The sequence below is a fragment of the Corvus brachyrhynchos genome, unplaced genomic scaffold (genome assembly GCF_000691975.1).
Source record: "Corvus brachyrhynchos isolate BGI_N302 unplaced genomic scaffold, ASM69197v1 scaffold522, whole genome shotgun sequence".
Lineage (NCBI taxonomy): Eukaryota > Metazoa > Chordata > Aves > Passeriformes > Corvidae > Corvus > Corvus brachyrhynchos.
Genome location: NW_008236649.1, coordinates 392,115 through 419,282, shown reverse-complemented (window position 1 = coordinate 419,282; position 27,168 = coordinate 392,115). Strand labels below are relative to the sequence as shown.

General features: G+C 39.6%; 1 protein-coding gene and 1 long non-coding RNA gene across 2 annotated transcripts in view; one reads left to right on the top strand and one right to left on the bottom strand.

The window, feature by feature from the left end:
- The first annotated feature begins 1,351 nt into the window (after positions 1-1,351).
- On the top strand, positions 1,352-4,133 carry LOC108444841. The gene is made up of 2 exons (XR_001859539.1): positions 1,352-1,447; positions 3,032-4,133. It is a non-coding gene; the product is annotated as an uncharacterized LOC108444841 (long non-coding RNA).
- The window catches only part of CA10 (carbonic anhydrase 10), a 190,599-nt gene continuing 167,180 nt past the window's right edge, over positions 3,750-27,168 (bottom strand). The window contains exons 6-10 of the mRNA XM_008644414.2: positions 15,339-15,434; positions 13,654-13,726; positions 8,230-8,384; positions 5,845-6,019; positions 3,750-4,975 (exon numbers count right to left, since the gene is read on the bottom strand). Coding sequence (XP_008642636.1) covers positions 4,953-4,975; positions 5,845-6,019; positions 8,230-8,384; positions 13,654-13,726; positions 15,339-15,434 — 522 coding nt within the window. The 3' untranslated portion in view covers positions 3,750-4,952. The remainder of the gene's footprint in view (positions 4,976-5,844; positions 6,020-8,229; positions 8,385-13,653; positions 13,727-15,338; positions 15,435-27,168) is intronic.

Below are 27,168 nucleotides of genomic sequence, written 5' to 3'. Positions count from 1 at the left end.
TGCAATAAAATACACTGACCATTTTTCCTGACTTTTGGGGGAGGTTCACCTCCTGAAAGCAGCAAAATTTTCAGCTTTGTTTTCAGATTTAGATGGAATTTTGGTAATGTTTAACCCTGAGTGCTTTATAAAGCAAAATAAAAAGATGGAACATCCTTCTCCTTTAATATTAAAGAGCATGAGGAACACCCTAAATGTTGGAAGGGTTTTATTTGCCTTTTGGTCTTGGCATTCTGGGTACAATCATATCCTACTTTCCAGCTTGTCTTCACCAATTAATAGATGTACCAACTTATTTTATATAATTACTTGAATTTTTTTAATGGCTGCTGAAATGTGTTGATTCCAGCAGATAGTGTGTATCCAGCAATAGTATATCAAGAAAATTGCCAATTCTCATTTATTCATGGCAGCACTGTGCTTCTGTGGGATAAACCTTTACTGCATTCCTCAGAGCTGCTTTTGTAAGAGGAGGGTACTGGTGGAAGTAACAAGGAGTGAAATCCCCAGAAAATGAAAATAGGGAGAGCAAAGGCAGGGTCTGTCAGAAGCAGGAAGGATTCTGAAGTATTATCCTGGGTTTTTTTCTTTGTTTTATAATAAATGTCTTGAAAGATCCTACTGTTTGACATACAAAGTACTTAAAAATGATTTCCACCAGGCTCCCAATGTCTCTGGTGCCTGACAAACTAATGTCACATGAGCAGCAATTAGTGTTGGCATTTCTTAAGGCCAAGATGTGGAACACTCAGAGCAAGCAGTGCTATTCAAAGAAACAAGAGTTTGCTGACTTTGAAGTTGTTCTGATCTTTGCAGACCAAATTCTTTTGATTGAGTTCCTTGTCTGTGTTTGAGTGTTTGGATCAGTACAGGGAGTACAACCTTGCACACCCTCACGTGTCTTTGTTCCTGGTGTTGTGATCTCAGGTCTCAATTTTTCAGCACAATTTCCATTGGCCCTCTGTGCTGGCTGGTGAACATTCATTACAAGGGACACAGAGTTTTCAGTACAAGTCCCCAGTACCACAAGAACCACTTCATGTTAGGGTGGCCAAAAAGGCTTCTCCCAGGATGCTTGTTCTGTTGTGTTAATCTATCCCAGTTTGGATTCCCCAGTTGGCTGTTGGCCTCTACCCCTCATCACTCCCCCAGAGCTCCCCATTGGTCCCCGTTCCCTGGTCCTGCCTTTTCCCCACCCCCGGATAAAACTGTGAGCTTCGGGATCACGTTGGTATTTGCCCGTGTAACCTTTGGCAGTGTAGCAGCAATAAATGCTCCTGGCGGAACGCACACAAACGCCCTTCTCGACTCTTCGCTACCGACTGCAGCACGGAACCCACCCGTGCGCCTGTGGGGGCACGCGGGACCCCACGGAGCCGGGCAGGGACGGTGGTACCCCTCTTCTTTCCGAGTACCTGCTTGATAGGAAAGTGAGAGGTTTTAAATGGTAAGAAAGGATGTTTTTTTGTTTTATAGGAGTTTGTTCTATAATAACAAGTACCAAGCTTCGAGGTACATCCTCGATCTGTTTCCTTGCTACTTCAGCGTTCAAGGCTGGAACAGGAAGGTGGAAGGACAGATGTGTGGTACCTGTAGGTACTGTTATGCTGAAGGCCTGTGCTTTCTACTTTCATCCCACAGATCTCTTTTAGTTCTGATTTTCTGCATAGGAATATTTTTTATTTTTGGTTAAAGGAAAAAATGAGCTTATAAAACTTGGCTATTACATTTTTTTGACTGCTACTTGAAGCAGAGGGTTTTGGAGTGTTGTAAATTTGAATCTTCTCATGTCTTTTATCATCAGATGAGCTTGATAGTTTGGTACCTGTTTTGATAGCATGTTCTTCACTGTGAGTGGACAGATCTGAGCATTTCCTCCCATTATTAGGTTCTTAATATCTGTTATCATCATGGCATGAATACCTGGTCCTGCCTGTGGTGTTGACTGTTCATCGAGGTCAACACCACAGGCTGCCATGAGTGCATCACCTGCCAGGTACCTCCCGTCTGTGCTGAGCCTCATCACAAGCAAAAAATCCCAGTCCTGATCTGAATGGCTCAGGCAATGAGGCCACATTCAGCCCTTCCTAAGAGTATTGGGCTGTGTGTGCAGCCAGACTCTGCTGAGCACTGCAGACAAAGTGCTCAGGTTGGAGGCATTACCCTGGGCAGGTGTTGTGTGGGCTCTGAACTCCCAGCCTGTGTCAGCTGTTTGATCCTGGAACTTTTATCTTTTTGCTTAAAGGCTTTGTGATAAGATGTGGCTTTCTCTGGCTCCTCAGAGTCTCCTGACAGAGCTCCATGCCTGATCTGAACAACTGGGGCTGGATGTCTAAATGGCAAAACACTTAATTCTAAATTTTATTTGGGCAGAGCACTCAATCCTAAATTTTATTTGGGTCTATTTCTGCTGTAATCTACGACTAAAACAAAAATCTAGGCAATTCATGGCAAGATACACTCACAAAATGGAGTTAGAAATGTTGACAAATATACTTGTGGTGTCCCAGTATGATTGCTCCCTTTCTCAATTTGCAGGGCTCCTATATTGCAGCCTAATCCAAAGTAGAGCATGATTCCTTCCTAGGGCTAGTCCCTTCTATCATGTGTCTACCTCCCCTTAAATCCCTTCAATCAGCTTTCAGTGAAATAGAAAATAGGGTTTATTACTTATTAAAAGCTTTATAATGGAGGCCTGGCTTATCTTCCTTACCTTCTGTCACTGAAAAACTTGACCAACAACTGCTGGATATATGTCCAAATATAGATTAATGCATTGTGCATTTTATGCTCTCAGTAACTTTACTCTGCACCCTAAGCGAAGCTTAAAAGAACCCAAACAAGTAGGAGAAACAAGTTTATAAGTTATATATAGATCACTCAAACATATTGAAGGCATGTGACTTCCATTGTTTTTCAGTTCTTTATTAGCTAGGTAAAGCTAAGGTGGTAATTTTGCTGTTTTCAATTACAGAATTTGACAGTGTAGGACTTGCTGTGTGACATTTCTGTCGTGTTGTGGATTTTTCAGATTACTGCACGGTGTTGGAAGTCATTGGAAACGCTTAAAATGAAATAACTCGAGGATCAAGTATATTACAGATACGTAAACAGGATCCTGGAAATTAAATACCTTGAGGATCAAGTAATTTATATGTGTGCTAACAGGATTCTGGGAATGAAATAACTTGAGGATCAAGTATTATACTTGTGCTAAGAGGATTCTAGGTCAGGGTCACCAGCCCAAGACCCGCTGCAGACAGGGCACCTTTGTGCCAGCGCTTCTCACCAGAGCCTTCCCTGCACCTTGCACTGAGCAACCCAACTGCTGACAATTTTGGATTCCTCTCAGTTTTCCATCTCCATCCTGACAGTCCCCTGAATGCCAGTCCTGGCCTGTTCTCACTTTACAAGCTGTAATCTTTCCAAACCACACAGACCCTGGACTTTCCTGTCAGGTGCTCCTTGCACTGTTCTCTTCAGGCACAGATAAAATAACATTGTTGTCCCATTAAAACTCCCTGGCAGTTACCTCACACTTCGTATAGTGCCTGCTCTTCCATTTGGTGTAAACACTTCCTTGCTGCTGGAGCATTTTCTGGCTTCATTTTGCTTTCTGTGAACTTAAATGTGGTACAAAGTGAGCATCAGGGATGGGGTATCAGGAGGCCTGACCCCTCTCCACACTGAAAAGAAAACCAACCTGAAAAATCCCTCAATATTCAAGAAGGTCAAACATGCGCTGTGTGAACTTGTTAAACACGTTTATTGAGTTCTTGACAGTAACCAAACACAGTGAATGACCATTATAAACTAGAAAAAAGGCATTTGCTTTTACTTGGTCAGCTCCTGCTTTATCTGTGAAGAAAAAGTATCCCTTTCACCACCAATTTACAGGATTGAATGTTTGTCCCAATAATGGCTTCAGCAAGGAAAATGGCAATTTTAAAGTGAGATATGTTTCAACTGCTTTCTGTTTCTGAGCCCAGTTCCTGTTAATGATGGACCATAAAGTGGAGTTAAAGTTATACCACCTCTAAGTGCATTCCCAATTGTCATTAACTCACTTAAATGGGCTGCAAAGAAAGAAATGAACTAAAAAAAAAGAAAAAAAAAAAGAAAAAAAAGAAAAACACAAATAATGCATCCACAAGCGGTAGAGGGTTATTATTTCAGAAAGGAAAAAAGAAATCAAAGCAACTTTACTAAATTGTTAAACACATTTATTGAGCTGTTAATTGTAACCAACACAATGTATGATCTGTTGTAAAACAAGAAACAGAAAATGGATCAATTCTGATTTTGCCAAATCCTACTACAGATTTGTGACAGAGGGAAATATTTCAATTTCCTTTATATTCTGCAGTGATATATTTACAATACTTATCTCTCAAAGTCTGTCCCTTTTTAAATTAAATTAACAGAAAGATCATAACCTAGAAATAGGTTTCCTTTACAGTAGTCTTGTTCTGTCTTGTCAGTATCCATTAATGATAGTGAAATAATGAGAGCTTTCCAAGGATTACTTGGCACACAGAACACAACTCCACTTTGATGCTGTACCGAGCCACCTTTTTTCTTTTTTTTTTCTTTTTTTCTTTTTTTTTTTTTTTTCAATTGGGGGAGGGGGGGAGCAGAGGAAGAATTAATTTCATATGTACAAAGGCTGAAAAGTCTTTCTGTGTGACTCTAAATTAGTTCAGGAAAATTGTAATCACATTTAATGTAATACTGATTTGGTTTTTTTGTTGTTTGTTTGTTTGTTTGTTTGTTTTTTAAATGGCCACCGATCGTATGAATGGATTTTGAGGAGTTTTCCAGCACGGCAGCTCTTTTCCCACAGCACGTGGTGCACGTGAGCCCAGAGAGGGAGGTTGGGTGCATTGTAGATGATGTCAATTCCCAGAAGGAGCATTCCACTGAGGATTTGGGTTTTGCCTGCTCTGTCTCACTTACTTGAGGAGCCATTCATTTACTGGAAGAGAAACAAACAAAAACCATTATGCTTTAATAAACTCCAAATATGAAACTGGTTTAACACTGTGAATCAAATTATTTAGCACTGTGTTAGGCACTTAGGCAAAATGGCTTAAAAAAGCCAGGAGGTTCAGCTTCCTCCTCTTTCTAGAAAAGAATTGTCTGAATGACTGTTTCTTTGAAGTATTGCAACACAGTCATCTGCCTTGCTGCTGAAAATGTCCTTTCTTTTCCAGCCTTCAGTGCTACTCCTTCATAATGATGATATTACCGCTGGGAGGGCACTTCAATACCATTATTTCAGCCAGTACAGTTGTGTGCATGGGCTCAAAGATGCATGAGACACATTAGAGCTCAGTTGTGAGCCACAGCTGTGGCACTGTAAGACTCTAACTGCAGGTTACTGAGCTGCTTCATTGTTTAATATCAATGCTTGACACTACATGTAGCAATTTAGGTGTTTGTTATGGTGGTGCACCTCGAAAGTGAAATTAAGTCTTATAAATTATTAATTTTGTTTGAGATCAGTTGTCATAAAGACTAGCTCATCCCCCCCCCTTGTGGGTGAGTAAACCAGAGCAAAATGCACTTTTTAAGGTGAGAAGACTTTAAAATGAGGCTAAAAAACCAAGGGCCTGTCCTATTTACTTCTAAAAACATATTAGATGTCCCAGGCTATTTTTTGTCATGCTTTTCCTGCACATTTCCTCATCTATTTCAAGTGTGTGGCATTTGACTGACACAGTTATTCCCCTAGATCTGGAGTTTTATGTGTTTTTATTTGTGTGCTTTGTCATGCCCTTGGATTTCTCAAAGAAAGGAGCTCAGTGCAAGCATGGAAGGGGTTATTCTGGAGGTGGAACGTACCTCTATACTGTAGTTTCTGTGCTCTATTGTTTGGACAATCTTTTCCCTGTAAACTAAAGTTGATATTGGTTCGGATACATCGATTGTTGAGAGGCTGGACTGGTCTGAAATTGTCGCTCATGCTCAGAAATATCTGTGATGGTTGATTCTGGCTTAGCAGTCGTAAAGAATGCATCTATAAACACAAAACAAGGGGTTTTTAGTACTGGTCTTTCCTGTAAGTAAACAACATACAACACTATTAAATAGGTAAGTTAATATTTGGAAGTAAAGCAGAATTTCAGTAAAGCAGAATTTAAGTTAACGCTGACAGTTTGTAGTCAGAGGTAACTTAAAACCATTCTTTGTGTGCTCCTGTTTCTGACCCCCATTTTAAACAAGAGTAACCAGTTTTGTGGGGAGCCAATGAAAATAGTATTGAGGTGTCCTTGGGTGAGCAGGAAACAAATGGAATCCACAGCGCTGGATGGCAGCAGCTGGTGCAAAGCAAATGAACTTGATGAATGACAAGAGCTAATTTCCTGAATCACTGTAGCTTTCAGCTGAGAAGCCAGAGCTTTGGTTGTTGTTACTCAAGAACCAGGTAGGGGCAGGCAGGATGGGAAGGAAAACTGACAGTGATGCTGCTGAAGTCGTGAAATTAATGATGTTAAAAAGTGAGAGCCTCTCTCTGCTGACAGGTCTGTCATGATACTGTCTGTGCTGTGACTGTGAGTGTTCCTACAGCAGACTCTGGCCTTCTTCTGAGATGGTTTCACAGCACAGAGGGAATTACTGAATCATCCTGTGCATCCAGCACTGGTTGGCAGAAATGGCTGTTATAGTGACTATGCAACTCTTAATTGATTCAAGTCAGCCAAAATCAGAGAGGGAAAAAGAAGTTTCAAGTTACAAACCAGAAATCCTCAATATTTTGGTTTAAAGATATAAAAAGAAAGTATCTTCCCCATCAGTGTACAATTTAAGAGGTTAGTTTATGGCATTTAATTGGGAAATCCAGTAGATGGGTTTTATGTACTGGAAGTTTTAACAGCTTCTAGGGAAAACTTGAGCTGGGCATTGCTCTTTCAGTCTGAGTACACAACGTAATTAGTAAGTTTCCACAAAATCCATTTGCAGCACTAATAATGAAGGATATAAATAACCATTAAAGCATGACAAGGAGCAAGTATCATGAGGTTATAACCTATAGGTAGCAGCACAGACTGGAAATATTCTAATCCTTACTTTGCACATTAAGGTTCTACCTAAAAATGTTGCTTGCAGGAAAATATTCAGGTCCTGTGTTTGAAAAGTTCACAATACTCGCATTTTTGCCTGTGCTTAGCTGCGTTGTTCTCCCAAATCACCAGTTTAGAAAAGAAACAAAGTGCTTTTTCTGCCTCCAGACTAAACTGGACACAAGGAATATCACAAAAATAAAACATCTCAGGCTTTTAAAAGTCATCTTATTTACAATATTAATATGATTTTAAAACCCAAAGTGATATTTGGGGTTGTTTTCTTGTTCCTCATTTCATTTCTCAGGCCAGATTTCTTCTGCTGCCTGCGTGGGGCAGGCAGATGGTGGTTCAAGTATTCCTTGGGGTTCCAGCACGCAAGAGAGGAGGTTTTAGTTCATCTCACAGCTCTTTAGGCAACTCACTGAAGGAAACTCTGGAGAAGAGGGCAAAGTGTTAAATTTGCTGTTTTCTGATGCCAGGCATTGGATTGTAAGCGAGCTGTACAGAAATGTAGTTTTTGAGACTTTTCCACTGATGTGTTTCCTCAACAGCTTCCTTTTGGATGTGAAATGTGTTTTCTCTTGCATAATTTCTTCTGCTTCTCTCTAACAGGGGCTTCAATATGTCAATGTGATTTTTCCAACAATATTTGTGGTGTATATCCTGTAATTTCATTCTATACCAGAAAGCATCAGCTTATTTTATTTCCAGAAGGCTCCAGATACTGTATCTCTGTCACATTAGTGTGCTATCAACATGTATTTATTCAGACCTAGGAATGGCCTCTGTTATCCTTAATAACCTCAGTTATGTTTGTACAACACTGCTGTACTTGTTTTAGAGTCCCCAAGTAACAGTTCACAGCCATCACAGAATAATGCAGCTGTGAACAGACTGCTGGAAACCACTTGTTTCAAACCCTCACTGAACACAGGGCCCCCCCTCAAAGTTTGTGTATATAGATACTGACGGAACTCTAAACAGTTAAGATTTTTAATTTGAAAAAAAACCTCTTCGATGCTTTTGCAAACTGTATAAATTGCATGCAGAGATCCCTACAGCACAAGGCTTGAATCTCATTTTTTATGTAAAGCTCTAAATATTATGTTTAAAATACTATTCTGTACCTATCCTAGATTGAGTAATTTGTAAACTGCTTTACCTGCATCCTTGTTATGTAGACAGGTTTGTTCATTATTATCCAGCTTGCTGTTTCATAGCAGGGTGGAATTGTCATTGACCCATCATATGTAATGAAACTAGATGTCTCTGGATAAAGTTCCTCAATATTAAGCCCCTGTAGTAAATATGCATCATCTGGAGAACAAAGGAGGAAAACAAATCAAGTAGAACAGTAGCATCACAAAAAAACCCCAAACCCAAAACAAGTGTGTCTTTTCAATACATACAGCTCTAGAAATAAGTTAATCCTATTTATCACCACTACTAAAAAAACCAAAAAACAAAAAAAAACACACCCCCCCCCCCCCCCTTCATGTCTCCTAGTTCCAGAACATGATGTTCACTTTTACCAAAGAATGAAGTTTAACAGATGCACATTTCTGTATGCTCCAGCAGATTAGACAAGAACAAGTAACACAAGTAGCATCCCTGACACTGCTGGGGTGGAGCTGCACTGAGGTTCACATTCACACATTGAGAGCTGAGCACGGGCTCTCACAGGGGAATTCTGAATCACATTTAGGGACTGGAGTCAAAGGCTTCTTGCAGTTGCAGTTATTGATTGAGAGGCAGAAGCCTTTGGAGAATGCTGACTTTCCATCTTTTGGGGTGATTAACAATTTTTGCTCAACAAAGCCTTGGGAAGGCGAACAGAGTTAAAACTTAATTGCCCTTCTGGCATGAGAGGAAGTTGCAGTGAATGTGTGATAATAAAGCTGCTCCATTAAACCTCCTGGCCTTGCATGTGTACAGTGGGGTGGGTGCAGTGCCAGCTCCCTCAGAAAGCTCAGCTCCGGGTGGAAAGCTTGCTGGGAAGCAGCACCAGGGTCCCTGGCTTTATTGTAAGGTTCCCTGGGAATTAATGAGGTGTATTCCTCTCCAACAGCATTTATTTTGTGGATATGTACCAAAATATAATGAGATACGGTTCTATCTTTCAAAATCCATCAGAGTTCCTCAGTGTTTCCTGTACTACCTGCACTATTTCCCTTGGGTAATGCTGGCCCTACAGTACTTTTGGCAGTGCTGTCAAAGCTAAAACTCAGATTTTCCTGCCAAATCTTAGGCTGTACGAGTTCATCCACTCAGGGATAAACATCTTTTATTACTGATACACTGCTGCTTGTGTGTGTCTCGGAGAAAGCCGGGGTGGTTATGAGTTGTAACATTGTGAGATCTCTTCAAACCCTTTCGCTCCTGTGTGGTGTCTCCAATTTGGTTCATTTGCAGAGGGAACATTAAAATGCAGGCAAGGAAATTGCACACTGAGGTGCATTCCCTCTTTCAGTGCTCAACAAGGGCTGGCCTTGATTTGCAGAGAAATCCAAATGATCAAGGAAATTTATAAGAGCTAAAAAAGAAAGGCATAATTTAACTTGAATTTAACATATTGTATCTGAAGGACAAAACTTAGATGAGCAAAAGACTTGTCTCGTACAATCTAATGGAAAGAAAAGAAAGGCTGCAGACTATTGTCTTGGGCAACAGAAAATCAAAGAAAACAGGCAGAGCAAATATGACCTTGTTTTTTCTTTTAACACAGCACAGTCAACATGGTACAGGGTTTTGGGGCAGCAATATTGGCAGCTACAGCATCAGTTAAAGTGTCAGGGTGAGAGTGTAATGTTTCTGCCTCATTGACCAGAGCCTTGCTGTTATTTCATATTTTAAATGTGTTTGTTATTTTACAAAATAAAATCTTGGCAGGTTCTCTCATGTTTGTCAAAAATAGAGTCCTCTGCCCTGTCCCTGCAGCTTGAGCCAGGGTGATTTTCCTGCTGCATGGCTGGCTGGAACCTCAAGCAGAGGGGAAAGTGCCATTAGCGTCTGGTAGGTGGCTGACTGTCACCTGTTTTAATATGCCCAGGCTTCACTGGCCCATGGCCTGTGATAGCCTCTTTCTAAACCCAAATTTTCCTGACAGAAGCATGAAAACACTGTCAAAACGCAGTTATATTTGAACAGGTAGAGACGACTGAATACATCTGTGTCCTATTCATTAAAAACATTATTTGCAGTGCACTGGTAATTTTGCTAGAATTGCATCAGAAGAGAAGGGATGGATTTTTTTCATGCCAGCGCCTGTTTTCATGAGTCATCACACACTTTTCCCTTTCCCACATGAACATCCTGTTCATTATTTATAAGCCATGGAGCATGGTGTGTTTAGCACCAAGTGGCACAGAGTCAGGCAGAAGAGATCCCTAAGGACCAGATCTGTTTTCTCACAGCCATATTGGCTTCAGCTGGGCTAAAATGATTTAAACCAGGTAGAATTTGCCCTGAAATGTTTACTAGGAGATGGAAAGCTAACTGAAGATTAATACAGATGAGGGATATCGATATGGAAAACTGGAGGAAAATACCACTTCAGGAAAAGTGGAAGATAGGGGTGAATGAAACAAGAGTTTGTCCAAGAAAAAGCAGTACCTATTCATACCTGTGTATGAGTTACATTCCCAGGGGAAGTCAGATGACTCTATGAGAGAAGACTACACAATAAGGATTTGGTTACCAACATTATTCCCATGAACAGGTCTGCCCTTTCCCACATCTTGGTAAGGGTTTCCTGCTCCGGAGCTGAAGCAGTCATGGTGGGTCAGTATTAACACCAGACTGCAGCACTTCAAAGTCTTGCTTGTATTTACTGCAAATATGTTCAAAATGCTCAAAATCACTACATGTCATCTCCTGCCAGTGACAAACTTCTTTTCCTAAACCCATCCAGCCTTTCCTAGGTCCTCTGCATCATTCCTATCTACAGCCCACAATCTGTTTCTCTTGATCTGCTGGTACCTTAGGGTGATTTCCAAACTCAGGAACTGTTCTCTCTACAAATTAGATTTAATTAGATTTCACACTCATTTACATAAAGGCCTTGACTCTGACAATTTACTTAGGAAATTATGGAAATCCTTTTATCCCTAGATTTGTAATAAATGTATGGGGTTGGCTTTCACAGCAAATTCTTGTATGTTCTCTTTATAATAATGCTTGTTATAGGGAATTGAGTGGAGGAAGGTACATTTGATTTTCAAGTTCATATCATGATAATCCAGAAGAGGATCTAGGTTAGATTTACAGGGTAAGGAATGTAGAGATCCTCAGTTTCTCTGCTTACCAGACAATGACAAGACCAAATTTTTATGAGGAATTTTGTGAATCTAAAAAGTTACTTTTTTTTTCCTATGTTAAGCAAACACTGGGTGAAAGCTCATGTAGCATAACCGTTTTGAAAGAAAACTAACTTATCCCCTCAAATGGCAGACTTAACAAGGAATAATACAGCTTTTGAGAGATCCACACAGCTTCTGACTAAAGGCTGCTTGAAAGAACCCTTGTTTCAGCTTGCTCACAGTAGATTCTTTGGGCTGCGATAACAGAATAAAATAAGCATTTAAAATCTCCTTAAAAATTCCTTGGGGTCCACTTTACTTCACTGTAGCCATTAATATCTAAGGGTAGAAATTTCCCTTTTAATGCATTTTGCCTGTGGAAATTTCATGCAGCAGGAGAGATAGCACTTAATGTTGTTGCTGTTCTTTAAACAAAAAAACCACCTTTATTTATGTTATGAACTGTCCTGACTCTGAACCAGTGTTCCATTTATCATTCCCTCCACACTCCTCTTGAGCACACTGGGCCTGGGCATTTTGTCAGCACCGTGCTGAGTATTGACTTCAGGAGTGGAGCCGTAAAGCAGAAGCTGAAAAACTCCAGCTGCTAAAGGCACACTAGAAATCCTTGCAGTGTAAGAGGTAAAATTAGTTTTCAGCAATGATGCTATAATCCATCATGCAAGACAACTGCAAAATTACTTTCAATAACACTTCCACGTTTCCAATTTACACTAAAAATTCCCAGTCAATACTTGTTACTACAGTAAGTAACCCAATGCCCTGTGGAATACTGTGTGCATTGTGTGCCTACCAGGGGTTTAATTTGAACAGATAAACTTAGCAAAAACAGTGGTTACAAATTAAAGCAATTCTGTTAATCACTGCTTTTCCAGCCTGTGTTTCGTGTGTTCATCTTCATGCGAAATTTCATGTAGTAAACCCAAGTTAGGTGTGACTGGAATTGTCTTTCCCTTGTATGGAGACAAAACAAGCAATGGGAGATTGTGGGATGCTGACAACTCCAGAGAGGAGTAGTTCTCACTGTAAATGCAGCATCCAAATGAAATATTTGGTATTGGGAAGGTGTGGCCCCATGGGAGAACATCTGGTTGATCCCCAGACAGAAGCTGGGAATATGGAATTTGTGGGTGAAAGAGCTGGAAAAAGCACACATAGCCTTAACAATAATTCCCTGTTTCCAGGATGCTGCAGCAGTGCTGGTAGGCAGGAAGCTCTTGCAGAACATCATTGTTGTGATTTTGCAAGGAATCAAGACAAGCAGTTTAAAAGTGGGACTGATCTGCTTCTTCCATGCAGAGAAGATGGCATTTGATACTGATAGAACAATCTGGAAAAAACATTCTGAGGAGAAGCCTCTGTTGCCTTCCTTTCCATAGGTATTGTAGAGAACTGAGTTTTATCATCATAGAAGCCTCTTATTTGGACCAAAGATGTAACAAGATTTGTTAACTGTCAGGTAAAATCAGAGAAACATCAGTGGGGTGAAAGGTATGTGTGTTGTAGGAGAGGACAAGGAACTATTTGTGTTGTCAGTTCGCTGTGTACTTTCTGAAAGTTAAATTCTCGTATTGTTGAACTTAAGAACTTCATGGCAGCTTGGAATATTTGACAAAGGAAATGAGGTTTTCAGGAGAAGAGGTTTAATTTGTTACACATACTTTTCATTACTCTCTCTAAAATATCTTAATTAAGCTCCAGTTTTCCACAAGGTCAATATACGAACATGGAATTATTGAGGATCATCAGTTTAAGGCTTTCCAAATGTGAATACAACAAATATACAAGCTATGTTAATGACCTCTTTCTGTATCAGTTAAATGCAGCAGTTGTTGAATAGGAATGTTGTAACTTTTCTGTACAAAAAGAAAACACTGATGAATACTAAATCCAGTTAATGGTGCAGCATCTTGACATAACCAGATCCGATATAATCCCGGCTGCTCCACACGTCCCTTTTATTGCTAACAGTAGGCAGTTTCTCCTGAGCATTCTGTGTGAATACAGTATATGTATGTGTCAAATATAATTTCATTAATCTGTTGCACCTTCAGACATAAAACAGACTTTGAAATTCAAAATTCATTTGATAAAGTGATGACCGAACGAGATTTTTCACATTCCTGAGTTTATCTTGTAGAGTTGCTGGCAATGCAAACCTGGAATTTCTGCCCATAATAAAGTGCCTCTTATTTCAAGATCACTAAATGTGTTATCTGATACTGAAAGAATACAGCTCTTACCAGAGGAAATGAAAAGAAACTTACTCTTATATGTTATTCTCGTTATGGTGTCTCTGTTAAGCATACGATTTAGAAATGGATTTGATGATTCAGATACCTACAGAAGAGAAAATGGATAATGTCAAAATCTTCTCACAAACATTTCCTTGCCAGAACTGCAGCTCTTCCACGTGTGCACACACACCCTCACTCTCTGATACTCCTCCAACTGGGTTCTGCCTTTTTTTCACTGTTATGGGAGAAGGAAATAATTACTTAGTTGTTTTTCTAATGAAGCTTGATAGAAAGTTGGTAAAATAAATAAAACACAGGGATGGGAGAACAGGGTGAACAGAAATTACTGCCTGAATAAAAGCATGAGCACAGGTTTCTTCTCCAACAGCTTTGATGGAATTTGCAGGTGGTTGATATACTAGCCAGGATTTTAATTAGTATTCTATTATTTTATTTATTAATAAATATAATTTCCTTGCATCAGACTATTTTAATCGCAAATTAAAGCTCTCTTCTTCTGGTTTATGTCTGGGTAACATATGAGGTAACAGCTCATGTTCAGGTGGAATTTCCCATGTATCAGATTCTGCCCCCTTGTTGCCTCTTCCCTGTTGCTCAGCAGCCCCGAGCAGAGCCTGGTCCATCCTCTGACACCTCCCTGCAGGTACTTCTAAATATTGACAACAATCTCTCTGTCTTCTCTTTAATTTTTCCCTTTTTCATGAATTCAAGTCAGTTTTTTGGGTCATAATACAATACATTTTGGATTAAAAAAAAAAAAAAAAAGGTAGCCTAAATATCTTTCTTAAATATTAGATCTGTGTGAAAATTGTCCTTTTATATCTAATTATTCAGTGTGCTCTGTGAAATGCATACTTTAATTCTGAGGCTAATGCTTTGTTAGGAGCTTTATGAAATGGGATTAGAGTACTAAGGGGAACTATAGATATCCCATACCTAAGGTGTGATGAGGTGAATTTCAGCATTACTCAGAAATACACACTTTTTTAGACTGATGAACAGAGCTACATAATGGCAGAATATTAACAATATTTGGAGGGGAGAAATACATTCTTTATATAAAATTAGAGAAAAGGTTTCTCCAATGTAATTAAAGAGGTTTGAGAAAACCATGAAGTCCTGAGTTCAGTGTTAGATCGCTATAAATTATAGACATAAATATGTACCTTGAATGCAACAGGATGGAGACTAAATAAAATATTCACATGTCTTTGTAGTTCTGTGAAATGGAAGATATTAGAAGTTCTACTTCAACGTTCTTTCAGTTTTGATAGTTTAAGATGTTTTAAATAACACTGAGAAAAACTGATTTTGCTGGCTTTGACACATCAGCATGATATGCCCTCTTTCCCAGGGCCTCAACCTACTAGAAGAGACTGGATGAATAACACTTCATGAAGAAACACAAAATCTGCAAAGCTAGTAACTTCTGTCATACCCATTAAAGTGTTAAGAGTGATGTTTGTGGTGTAAGGGATTTTTTCCCCCCTTCCTTATCCCTTTTAATTTCCCTTCTATTGGAAAAGCTTTGGAGCAGAGATGGTGTGCTCAGTTCAGGATGAAGCTGTCTCTGGATTCCAGATCAGAGCCTCTGGGCATTGCTGTAGCATAATGAGGAGTCTAACTCCTACATTTACAGTTCAGGGAAAAGTTTACTGTCTATATATTAGGAATCTGTAGTACTGAATACTTACTTTCATAAATATGGAAACTACCACCAACCCATTAGGACTCTTTGCAGCTTCTGTGACATTTGTGTACAGCTCATGGTTATAGTGGATCAGCTGAACCTAGAAAAGGGTGAAGGGAAGGATTACAATTAACCAGCCGCAAATCATCCCATACAGCATTTGCAAATACTCCCCACACACCCCTCAGTTTGCATCAGGATTCCATCTCTGCTTTGGGTACTTTGTAGCAGGGTAATTTTTCAGGCATTTGCAGCATGTGTGATTTTAATAATTTCAGTCACCCTCTGGCTCCAACTGGTACAGCAGCAGCGTGTCTTCTTCTGAATTGCCAGCCAGTGAATTCACCCACATCCAGTTACAGATTGCACTGCAGGGGCTGACATCATTTCCCTGTTCCAGCAGCACTTGCCATGGGCACCAAGTAATCTGTACTCTGCAGCCTCAAGCCAAGCACAGAGGAATCAGGGGTTGAAATATTTGAGGAAACATATGGGATATGAGTTTGGAACTGTTAAAACCAGCACTTGCAGAATTCAAAATACTGATATTCATTGGCCCCAGATTCTGCAAACTTGGTAACAAAGGCTCCTACAGGTAAGCAGTTACTGTATTATTGTTAACCAGGTTCTCCTTAGCTCCTGCAGCTTTCCTTCTGCTTTTTAGTTTTATGACTTGCTGGAACTTTTAAATTACAAAGGCACAGCTCCCTTCTCTCACTGCTATGTAAATATCTTACCCAGAACCTTGGTATTTGATTTGGCTGGGATCACCAGCCACTGCTACCATTTACATTGCAATTTGTAGCTTTTTTTAAAAAAAAGATGAACAAATGTAATGAACTCCGGTGGCAGTTAAATACTTCTGAACAGATGAAAGTCTAGTCAGCTTTATTTAGCCTAAAGATCTTTCTTAGTTTTCAGATGTCAATTAGAAAAGGAAGGTTCTTGTCCTGCCATTGTCAGAATTTCAGCAGCCTGATGTTCACATTTTAAAATCAGGTCTGTCTTTCATGTGCTGATAATTCTAAAGGCTGTCCAGAGAAATTCCTGGACTTTCATCCTGTGAACAAGATCGGGATTAATTCGGTTTATATCTGGTAAGCTTTGTAACTGTACAAATGGTCCAAGACTAAGAGTGCCAGAAAAGAAATGTCATTATAATGTGCTGCCCATGTTTATAATGAGGGAAAAAAACAACCCCTAAACCTCACTGAAACAGGGTTTAATGCCTGCATTGGTGACATTGTCTTTTGGATGAACGTGAGATCTGGTTATTCAGTAGTGAAACACAAAGGTGAGGAGTTTTCTGCAGGAATGATGTCCCTACAGGATCTGCTGTGCACAATCAAGTTACACAGACTAAACCTCACTTTGCCACTCAAAAACGTAAGTCCACCAATTCATGTGCTGATCTGAATTGCAGCAGCATCCCAAGTTATATGTAACCTACACCATTATTATCTCAGTCCAAGCTAAGGTGAGAAATAAATGACGTGTTCAAACAGTTCTATTTCCCACATTCTGCCCTGGCTGCAAAATGTATTCTTCTTGTAAGTAAATTACTCAGAATCTGAACTCATAAGCTTTATATAAAAGTCCCCTGAGCATTGTCCTCTCACCACCCCCCAAATCCCTTTGTGATGCTGTTTTAGTGCTTGGACATTGATGTAAAAAGGGGCAATGGAAATTCTGAAAGAGAAAATTTGCATTGGTAAGATCAGAAGATTTTTGGTGCGTAGCTTTGCTATTTACAGCCAGCAGTTCACAGACCAAAAAAATAAGGTGAGGGTCAAAAGTACTGCTATGATGTGTTAATTTCAATTACTTTAGTCCTGTGTCAGTTGGGAACTATTGGTTGTTTTTTCTACAGTCTACCCAGTTGGCATTTTTTAAGGCAAGCAAACAAATCAAACTGCAGTGAAAAAGTGAAAATGTCAAAGGAGCCAGTGGAGTCCTCTACCAAATTCTGACAGTCAGAAAGCAGGACAAGTGAAGGTCTCATAAAGAATTAATGATGGCATTTACTCTACAGCACACAGGAGTTACAATGCTTGTTAGTCATCATTTTGTGGTACTACTGAATTTCAGTAACACCACTTTTCTGGGGACCGTGCACTCACTGAAATTTTTTGGCTTGGTCACATATTTTTCTTTTTACGTACAACTCTTCACCCTGGCAGCCAAAATAACTTGTGAATTATCAAGGAAATAAGTGATGACATCTGCTTTAGACTAGACCTTCTTTTGTACAAAGTCCCAGAATAACAATGAATTAGATGAACTCATTTTACATAACAAACCAAAATGCTGAGTGCAGAAGTGGGTAAAGGCAAGGGCCAAGTTCTCCCTTCATCCAGGAAACCTGAGTCAACATCAAACTCTTGTTTTGACTGATGGAACTTACGGAAATAGAACCCCTCAGCTATATACAACCACATACAGGATATTTGTCCCAAACAAAGGTCTCAGTGCCTAATGAAGAGAGACTTTTTTTTTTCTTCTCAAACCTGTCACTTTCTCTGTGTTGGAATTGTATCCTTCTTCCTTGTACCCAAATTAATTTTAAAGCTGTTTCCATGGTACCATGGTTAAATTCATTAGGTTTATCTTTTTTTAAAAAAAGGTTGACCATCTAAGCAGACATCATTTTCAAAGTTTCTCACATGGAACAGGCTAATTTTGAAAGATTCAAATGAACAAGTGTCTTAAACACAGAATACAACAGGATAAAAAACATAATCCCCTATTAAATTCCCTCTGAGAAGAATTTCTTTTAAGTTGCCTGAAATACTTGTAAACTTTTGGTCTGTATAAAATATTACTGGAGTCTTCCACAAAGGTGAAGCCACATAAGTAAAATTGCTCATATATGAAAATCTCGCTTTTCAAATGATGACACTGTATTAAAAGCACATCACAAGAAGAGCAGACTTACAATGCTGAAAGCACCCTTTGAGTTTAGGTTGGGTTTCAGGGCTCAAAGACAATACAGAATCTTGTTCTAACCTATTGCTTTACTTTGGAAGATCCCCCCTTTAAGATTAATTTGCCACAGAATAACTGATAGCTTTGTTTTCCTCCAGTTACAGTTCTATTTTGCAGGAAAAAGAAGAGAATTAAGATTAATTACTCTCTTTTAGCTGGTGAAAGACCAGAATATGGCCTTGTTCCATCACCCAAGAATGTGCATTGGACCAGAACCAGAAATTTTTAGCCTCTCAAGACTGCCCATGTTCTGCTGCAGCCAAACATGGAGCAATAGGAAACTCAGGGAATTTAGAATGTTGCAGTACTTCACACACATTTTTCCACAGTCCTCTTGGGAATAATAGAATACCCTTCATTCTCACTTGAAGAGTTGTAATTGAGTACATAAACATTTTTGATTTGTAAATGACAAGGGAGGTAAAGCATGAAGTAAATGGCAGCAAGGAACAGCTCATCTGTAACCATAATATTTGTATTATGCTGCGCTACCTGATAAACTGTTGGGATACCTTGCTGAGAGCAAGCAGAGTATGTTTCCAGCACAGCAGGGAACAAAAGCAAATGAAATTGCTCAAGAAGACAGGTTAAATGTTTGTTTTGATTCAGAGTTCCTGTAAGAAGTGTCTAAGATATCATTAAGGAAAATAATTACGCATTTTTGTTTATCCAAAGTTTAATAAAAACAGCAAAAGAAATGTAGTTTCTGCATGGTGGGTGCCCAGTGAGGAAAATAATTTTACTGAGTTAAAAGCTATTAACAACAACAGTTACTCCACTGTCAAAATATAGTTGGTCTTACAGGTCTTGTAAAACCCTTTGGAAAGAGCAGTAATGCCGCATCACTCAAGAGTTATTTATGGCATTAATTTTGTGGGCATGAACAGGTATGAGATCAGTGCAAGTTGTGTGACTGACAAAACTATTTTTAAAATTGTCCTAAATTAAATTAAATGTACCTCCTGCTTTGTGGAAAGGGATAGCATCAGCTGTGAGAGCACGGACGAGCTCCTCAGAACCTGTGGTCCTGATCTGTCTTGTTTTCCTGGACCAATCCCTGGCAGTGGTGCAGGGGAATTTTCTTATCTTTGAAGAACAAACCCATCTTCTCATGCCCAGGGTACCCAACCGTGGAATGTTAGTGTTTGACAAGGTGGTGTTACCCACATCCTGATTAATTAATCCCCAGATCGGCCTTTTATTCTTTATGTATAAGCTCACAGCAGTGAGGTGCTCTTGCTTTCTTTATACATTGGTAACACGAACTGTACGTGATCACCTGTACTTTCAGCAGTTTACTTTGCATTTTAGCAAACTACTGCAGTTTTAAGATTAAAATTGGTTACAAGATTAACTTTGCTATGTTAAACCAAGGAGAAAAACTGCAAAAAACCAGTTGCTTGAAATAATTTTTTATCTCTGACTCTCTTTGATGTTCTCTTTATTAAAACTGCAGTTACTTAGGCTGTTGCTGTCATGTGGTTTGTGCATTGTTTTGTGTTTTTACTGATTTTGACAGTTATTTTGTGATTTAAAAGAAATGTATATAAAGAACTGGTTTAATAGAAAGGCTTGTCATCCACACTTATAGCTATATGCCAGCAATTGTATCCTAGATAAATAAACAATATTAGAATTATTTTTTTACTTAAAAGAATAAGACTAAGAATGCATGGAAAGGACTCATTTTTCTCCTGCTTCTGAGCAGACAGCTGTGCAGAGAAATGCAATAATCATGCAGTAAAGTGGAAATGCAGTTGGGTTAACTACACTTGGCTGCAGAATCTACTTTATTGGAAATAATGGCATGCTTGGAATTATCACTGAAGCTACAAATGGTGTCTAACCATTTCATTAGAGCAGTTGGTAACAAGAACTAACTTGCAGTAAAGGGTTTTCAACAGGGAGCCTTACCCTCAGGTAACCCCAGGGTTCCTTGGTAGCTCGTTAACATGGGGAGTTACTTTCAGCATGTATTATGGCTCCTAAAAATGAATATATAATATATATATATAAAAGGATCTGCCATAACCTGCTTTGGGGTTGAAGTAGTTATCTCTAGTTATTTCTAGATGCCATTTGGGCTGCTGACCTGGTATCTTACACTGATAAGGCTCTAACAGAGCCTTATTCCTTGTTTATATGCAACCACTGCAGCTAGAAAATGTTAAAAAAAAAATGACCTGAATGAAATGTAGAAGATTAAGTCTTTCTCTTTAATATTTATATATACTCTGATTTCTTTCCTAAGTCTTACTTTAATTTACTTGCAAGTAGGAAACAAGACTAGTTTAGATAGTATTTAAAACTTGATGTTTCTCTTAAGCATCCCCAGGATTAAAATAAAAACTACAAATTACTGGCTGAGGAGACCAGATTGGTTGTGCATATCTCAGAATTTGCTCTCAGGACTTTCACCTTTGTGCCAGCACCAAAAGATTAAGTAAATGATAGGCTGAAAAAGTAAAAGCAAGAGGTGATGGATTCCTGCCATCCAAATGCTGCTGGAACTGTTGCAAGTGTCACAACCATTTGTACTCTCTTCTGCACAGCAGGAAATGCAAGGAAGGAAGAATCCAAACTGAGCCCCAGAGGTACAGAGGAGTTCCTTGGCTGCTGGTTGCTGAGTGACTCGGGGAGGGTTTTTGACAGGGGAGTCATTGCTGAGCCAGTTGCTCCAAACATGGATATTTTTGGCTGACCTGCCACTCAACCACTCTTGTCACTCGTTGTTAGCAGATGAGCAAGAGCTGGGTAAACATAAATAAATGACACTGCTCTGCAATTCACTTTGTGTGAGGATCAAATTGAAGTTTGAGGCTCAAATGTTTAATGTTGATTATGTCTTGGCTGATGCAGAATTTCACTGCGAGCTGTTATTTGGCACAGACCCAGTCCATCATCTACAAAAGTTGTATCTTAAGAGAGAATAGGGGTAATGTAGGAAAAAAGCCACTATTAGATGAGTCTATCATCATTTCTGGATTCATGCAGGATTTTCTGACTAAACACTGCATTTAAATTGTTTTCTCATTTTAAATACAACAGATGCTCAGACACCATGATGATGAACTCAGTATAAACGCTCCATTTGGTAGATTCAGTTACATAATGGTGCTCTGAATTTCTGAGAGAATTCTGTGTTTCTTTAGCAATCAACCCAGAAAGCAGCAGAAAATGGTTCCTGCATGTCAAGAATGTGGGGAAGTGGTGATTGATGCTATTTCTGTTGTTCAGTGCATTGCCCTGAGACATTGAATACAAAGGACACCAGAGCAGGTCACTGACAGAGGAATTAGCAATTCAAGCCTTCTCCAAAAACCACCAGAGCTCTCAGTCCACCTTGCCAAAGAACCATCTGTAGCTCCATTTCTCTTCAGGGGCTGGGCATGATGGGCAACAGCAGACAGAGACACATCACAGACTGATGAATAAAAGGATGAGCAAAAAAAAGTTAAGAGAATTTGGTCTAGTGAAAATCTAGATCTTACCCTTTTTGTCCTAATTTCATCATCTAGTAGGAAAAAATAAAGTTTAATATACCTGATGTTAACTAACAAGTAAAGGTTAGTGTTAGGATTCCAAACCAGAAGCAGAAATAAGGCAATTATCAGTTTTACCTGCTCTCTTGAGCATAGAAGTGTGTTGTAAATTCAAAATGTTATTTTCCTATTTGCGACAAAAATGAAACATGGGATTTGATATTTTTAAAATGCCAACAATGTGTGTATATGAGGAAAGGACAGAATAAAACTGAGGATCTGTTTTAAGAAGCTGTTGGTACTGTCCACTGGAGAGGATGTTGTAGCCAGGTGGGGTACAACGTACCTCTTCTCCCAGGTAACAAGCAACAGGATAAGAGAAAATTAACTCAAGTTGTACCAGGGGAGGTTTAGATTGGATTTTAGGAAAAAATTCTCCCCCCAAAGCGCTGTCAAGCCCTGGAAGAGGCTGCCCAGGGCAGTGGTGGAGTTGCCATCCCACAAGGACGTGCGGATGTGGTACTTGGGGACACGGTTTAGTGGTGGGCTTGGGAGTTATAGGGTAACAGCTGATTAAATTGAAAGGTCTTTTCCAACAATTCCATGATTTTTTTTTTCTCATGCTCTTCTCTCAAGAGTGTCCTTCCACTTCAGTGACTGGGTTGCTCACCTATGACTTAAGAAAATTATGTTCAAGTCCTACTCTGCCTTTGAGCAGATCTCCCTCCCATCTCTGCCCAGCTCATCACCTCCAACATAGGAATAGTTGCATTTCTCCAGTATCAATATTGTGAGAGGCTCAGATGTAACATTAATGGTGTTGGGGAAAGCATCTTAGTAATGAATGTCATGTTACAGAGTTCAGTCTGTGTCATTGATCCGTGACAACGACAATTTGTGACACATCACCCATAAAAGGCACAAAAAGATCAGAATCCAAATAGTTCTGGCAGGAGACTGTGGGATTTCCACTTGATTTCCAGCACCTCAGAATGTGGTAAGAGGAAGACTTTTAAAGCCTGATAGAAGAGGAAAAAAAATTGAAATGGATATAATTGCTGGTTAAGTTGCTGTTTGAATGTAAATTGAGAGTTCAAACACAAAAGAGTTTGAGAAAGCCCAGTTTGATTCAAAATAGCGAAAAGCATTTCTGGAACGATGCTTTATTGAGTTTTCAGAGGTCTTTTAGGATATTAATGCTGTGGTAGGTGAGATGATAAATTAGAATCAAATTTTTTGAAATGATTCTGAGAAATTTAACACCTGTCAGAGGTGCAGTTTCAATGATTCAGAGAAAGTTGGCACAGATCTGCCCTGCAGGCAGAAGAGAAGTGGGGGTTTTTTTGTTTTTGTTTAAGAATATCCTGGAAGCTTGTTTTAAAGCTAAGGGAAGTGCAAGTGCCTTTTGCTGTTCATGTGAATTGCATAAGAGCGAGTTTCATGTTCGTAATTTAATAGGCAACTTTGAAGTTGAGAAATAGCAAGCAAGAAAAAAACAAGAGGACATGGATTATCTAAGAATATGAGATTGTACAGCTTAAGGCAGGCAAGTATAAAATTATCTTGTTTCTGAATGACTTGAGTGGTGTTAAACTCAGTAGGGAAGATAAGTGACACTTAGGAGCCAGAACTAAGCCAGTTATCTTTCAAAAGTAAGCCCTTTAGCTTCCTCTGAAGGCTTTGGTGAAAGAAGCAGCATATTGGCAAACACTGGTGAACAAATGCAGGATATGGATGTGATGGTGGTGGAAGGGGCAGCAATAAAGTCACATTTGCATTTTTTATCACCTGACTTTCTACATCAAACAACAGAAGTCAAAGCTTTTTTTCCCTATTAGACAACACAGTCTGTATTCATTTGCAGGTTAGTTTAACAGCTGAAATGCTGGAAATACTGGAATGGAAATACCTGAAATGCCAAAGAGATATTTTGCCTTAATGAAAAAAGATCAGGGAACATGCTATGCTCTAAAAATGCTGAATTCCTGAAGAACTGATCTTTGGTTTGTTGGACTTTCTGCAATTAGAAAAGGTGACTTTGGGCAGTGATTCAAATAGAAGTGTTTCAAATTTGTTTTGTCCTGTAGTAAACTCTATTCTGCTAGCAGGAAGCCTGGCCTCAGTCAGGCTGTGAAAGCAGCTCTTTACTCTGGCTGGCAAAGGGCCTTCAGAATGTTCCTGACTGCCATGCAAACAACACCCACTATTCACTTCTTGCTGCCACCAGCTCCCACTGGGAGAGCTACCGACTCCTGAAATAACCAGCTGAGTGGGGATGTTGTGGCTTCCATGGGGGAATAATGTCTGAGTGGGGTGTGAAAGGTACAACCTGCTTCCATCTCCTCATGGAGCACCGTGAGATTTGCTGACAACACCTCAAGGTGATGAGCAGTCAAAGGTTGGGCTCGGGGGTCTTTTCCAACCTGAATAACGCTGTGATCAGTGAGGAGGGCAGGCAGAGAGCAGTAGTGGTGCCTGCCCCTCTCCTACCCCGGCAGCAGCCACCTCCCCCTTCCAGGACACCCTGGGGAGGATGGATGGTTCAAAGAGTGGCTGATGCTCCTGCTGTCCCCAGGTTGGGCACTCCCGGTGTGACTGGAGTGCTGTGCTGTGGTAAATACTCTGGTTCCCTTTGAATTGATGCCAATCCCATAAAATCATGCCAATATTTGACTGTGTTGCTCTTTTTTAGTTGTGCAAGGAATGATGGCTTTATACAAGTAATGTCTCCTGTGGGTTTTCTCTTAGTCTTTCCCCCATGCAATTACTATTCTCCCAGCTGTACTTTCTCCAGTTAGTTCTAGTGCTGTGCCTACCACCTCTTCCTTTATTTAATTCCTTTGTTATGTACCATATCCTCTGTATGGCTTTTGCACAGCGAAAAAACCCACGCTTTCTCAGTGCACAGGTGAAATGAAGCTGAAAATTACTGCAGATAAAAATCCAGCTCTTTGAACTGTAATGGTAAGAATTCTTCAACCGAAGTAGACACCTAATTGAAGATAATGTTGACTCTCTCTATAACTTTATTACTTTGTCAATCTTACATCATTAAGCATGTATTTAATTTCATTATCCTGCAGTAAACAGTTTGTTGTCGAGGTGATATAGGCTGGTTTGTGGTGTCTGTAGGCAAAGCTGTGTTTTACTTTAAATGCAGGTAGTGCTGTCTTTAGCTTTTGAGTTATGGAGCAACAGTGTAATTATCCTATTACCTTGCTAAAACATCTGATTATTTGCCAATGATGTGAAAACCTGAGAACTTGAATGTGAGAAATTCAAATAGGAATGGAGCTGTTACTTTCTTTCACTGACACTTTAACAATATCAATATGCCAAGCCGTTGTGAGGAAAGGATTCCATGTGGAGCTGTCAGTGAGGGACTACGTATCAGTAACAGGATTCATAATAAAAGACTGATTTCTGGTTTTAATAAGCTTAATATATATGCATAAAGTAAGTTTTTAGCTTTATAATTCATTTAAATATATATGATTTAGTTTTACTGTGTAACAAATTATGTGTTCCTGTTCCTCTAGCCTTTGCAAAAGCCCATTATCTCAAGTTTAAAGGGAGACACATAGAAAGAAGGCAAAGAAAAACATCTAGTTCTTCCTACTTTTAAAAAAAATGTTGTAGAAGTGTGAGCCCAGTATAAATTCAGAATTCTGTCTCCAGTGTTCCCTGATCTCCTCAAGTCCCTGAATTCTATTAAAAATTGCTGGTTTCTCAGCAAACAGCATGAAGAGTTTTTCCTGGGAGAAAGGTTTTAATAATTAAAATTAGTCAATACTGAAGCACAGAAGGTTTTTTGATCTTTCTCAGAAACTGACAATTTCCAGAAGGGGGAAAAAAATGCAATCTCTCTTATAAATCACTTTGTGCAGAACTGGGAGTCAAGTAGAAGAAATTTGCTGCAAAAGAAAAGAGGGCAACTCACCAGGGAAATAGGTTTGCTCAAAACAATTGTGAGTTTGAACGTCAAGGTTGAGATTTTTAGGACATTTCCAGAAAAAAATCTGTAAGATTCTCAGGATGAGATGTAAAAATGCATTTGTTAGTACTTCAGGGCATTACATCTCTCAGCCACATAATATAAAGTTGCTGTTGGCTCTGGTGCTCCAGTCCAAATTTCAGTTTGTCTGCTTTCCCCCTGCAATTCCAAATAACTCAGCTGTTTTATCAGTCAGTCTGTATTTCTGCACAGAACTGAGGCTACCCACGTTCATTTAATAGACTGAAATTTTGCTCCCACCACCCTTGTCAGCTCTGACAGTGTCAGCAGAACAAAAGATGAAATCAAAGCCATGCCTGTGGCTGTCTCTGCCCAGCAGGGCTGGATCCCCTTTGAGCCCTGCTCTTTTCCAGCCTTTCCTTTAATGCTGCCTGTCCCACTCAAGCCGTGGCGTTTTCCTTGCCCATGTTCAGACCCAAATATTCCCATTTTTATGAACACTGAACCTCTCCCCTGTCCTTTTCTGACCCATTTCTTCCTGTCACTTAAAATCTGTCATTCTTCCAATGTTAGCACTGCAATCCAGCTGTTCTGTCCCCCACTGTGCATTTCCTAGAGAGGCAAAATGGTCCCTAAATACACCCTGGTTTCCTGTCTCAGTGGGGTTCAGGGGTTAGTGAATACAAGTCTGAGGCCAGGCCACTGCTTTTCCAAGGGGCTGTCACAGTGGGAAAGGGCAGTGATGCTGCTCTGCCACCTGCATCACTCTGGGGATGTCACAGGTAGCTATTCCAAGTGTTTCTGGAAGCACAGAAGAATCAATTCAGGTGCTCTAGCAGGTTGCAGTATCTCACCTTTTTTTTGTACAGCTACTGTGTCTTTGCATTCTGAATTTTATCTCTGTTGCTGCAAAATTAGAATCAACAAATTTCAGGAAAAAAAAGCTCCCAAATGTTGCATTAACTGTGTTATAAAAATACTGTTTTATTTTATCATACAAGGGGGGCAGAATTAATGTACAACCTGAATGTACAGAGTGATTCTGTAATTCAGCAGAATTGATGTTGTAGCTGAGAAAAACCCCAACCTTCTGAATTACTTTGACTTGTTTGATTCACCCTGTTTCATCTCTCTCTGTGGCAGATCAGATGAGACAGCAGAGAGGGAGGACAAAAAAGACTGTCTGGGCAAGCAAACTAAGAGATGCACAACCAGCTTTTTTGTTCCCACGTCCCAACTTTGGAGCACTAAACTTCTGCATTCTGTAATTTTTTAGCGAAGTTTATTCTGTGTAATTTGAAGCACCACAAAGTACATGCACTGTTTTGGAAAAGAAGTAAGTTAAGAAGACAACAGAAGAACTGCCTTTAACTCAGAAGATAGCTGGGAGAACAGGCACAGGCTTAATCTGC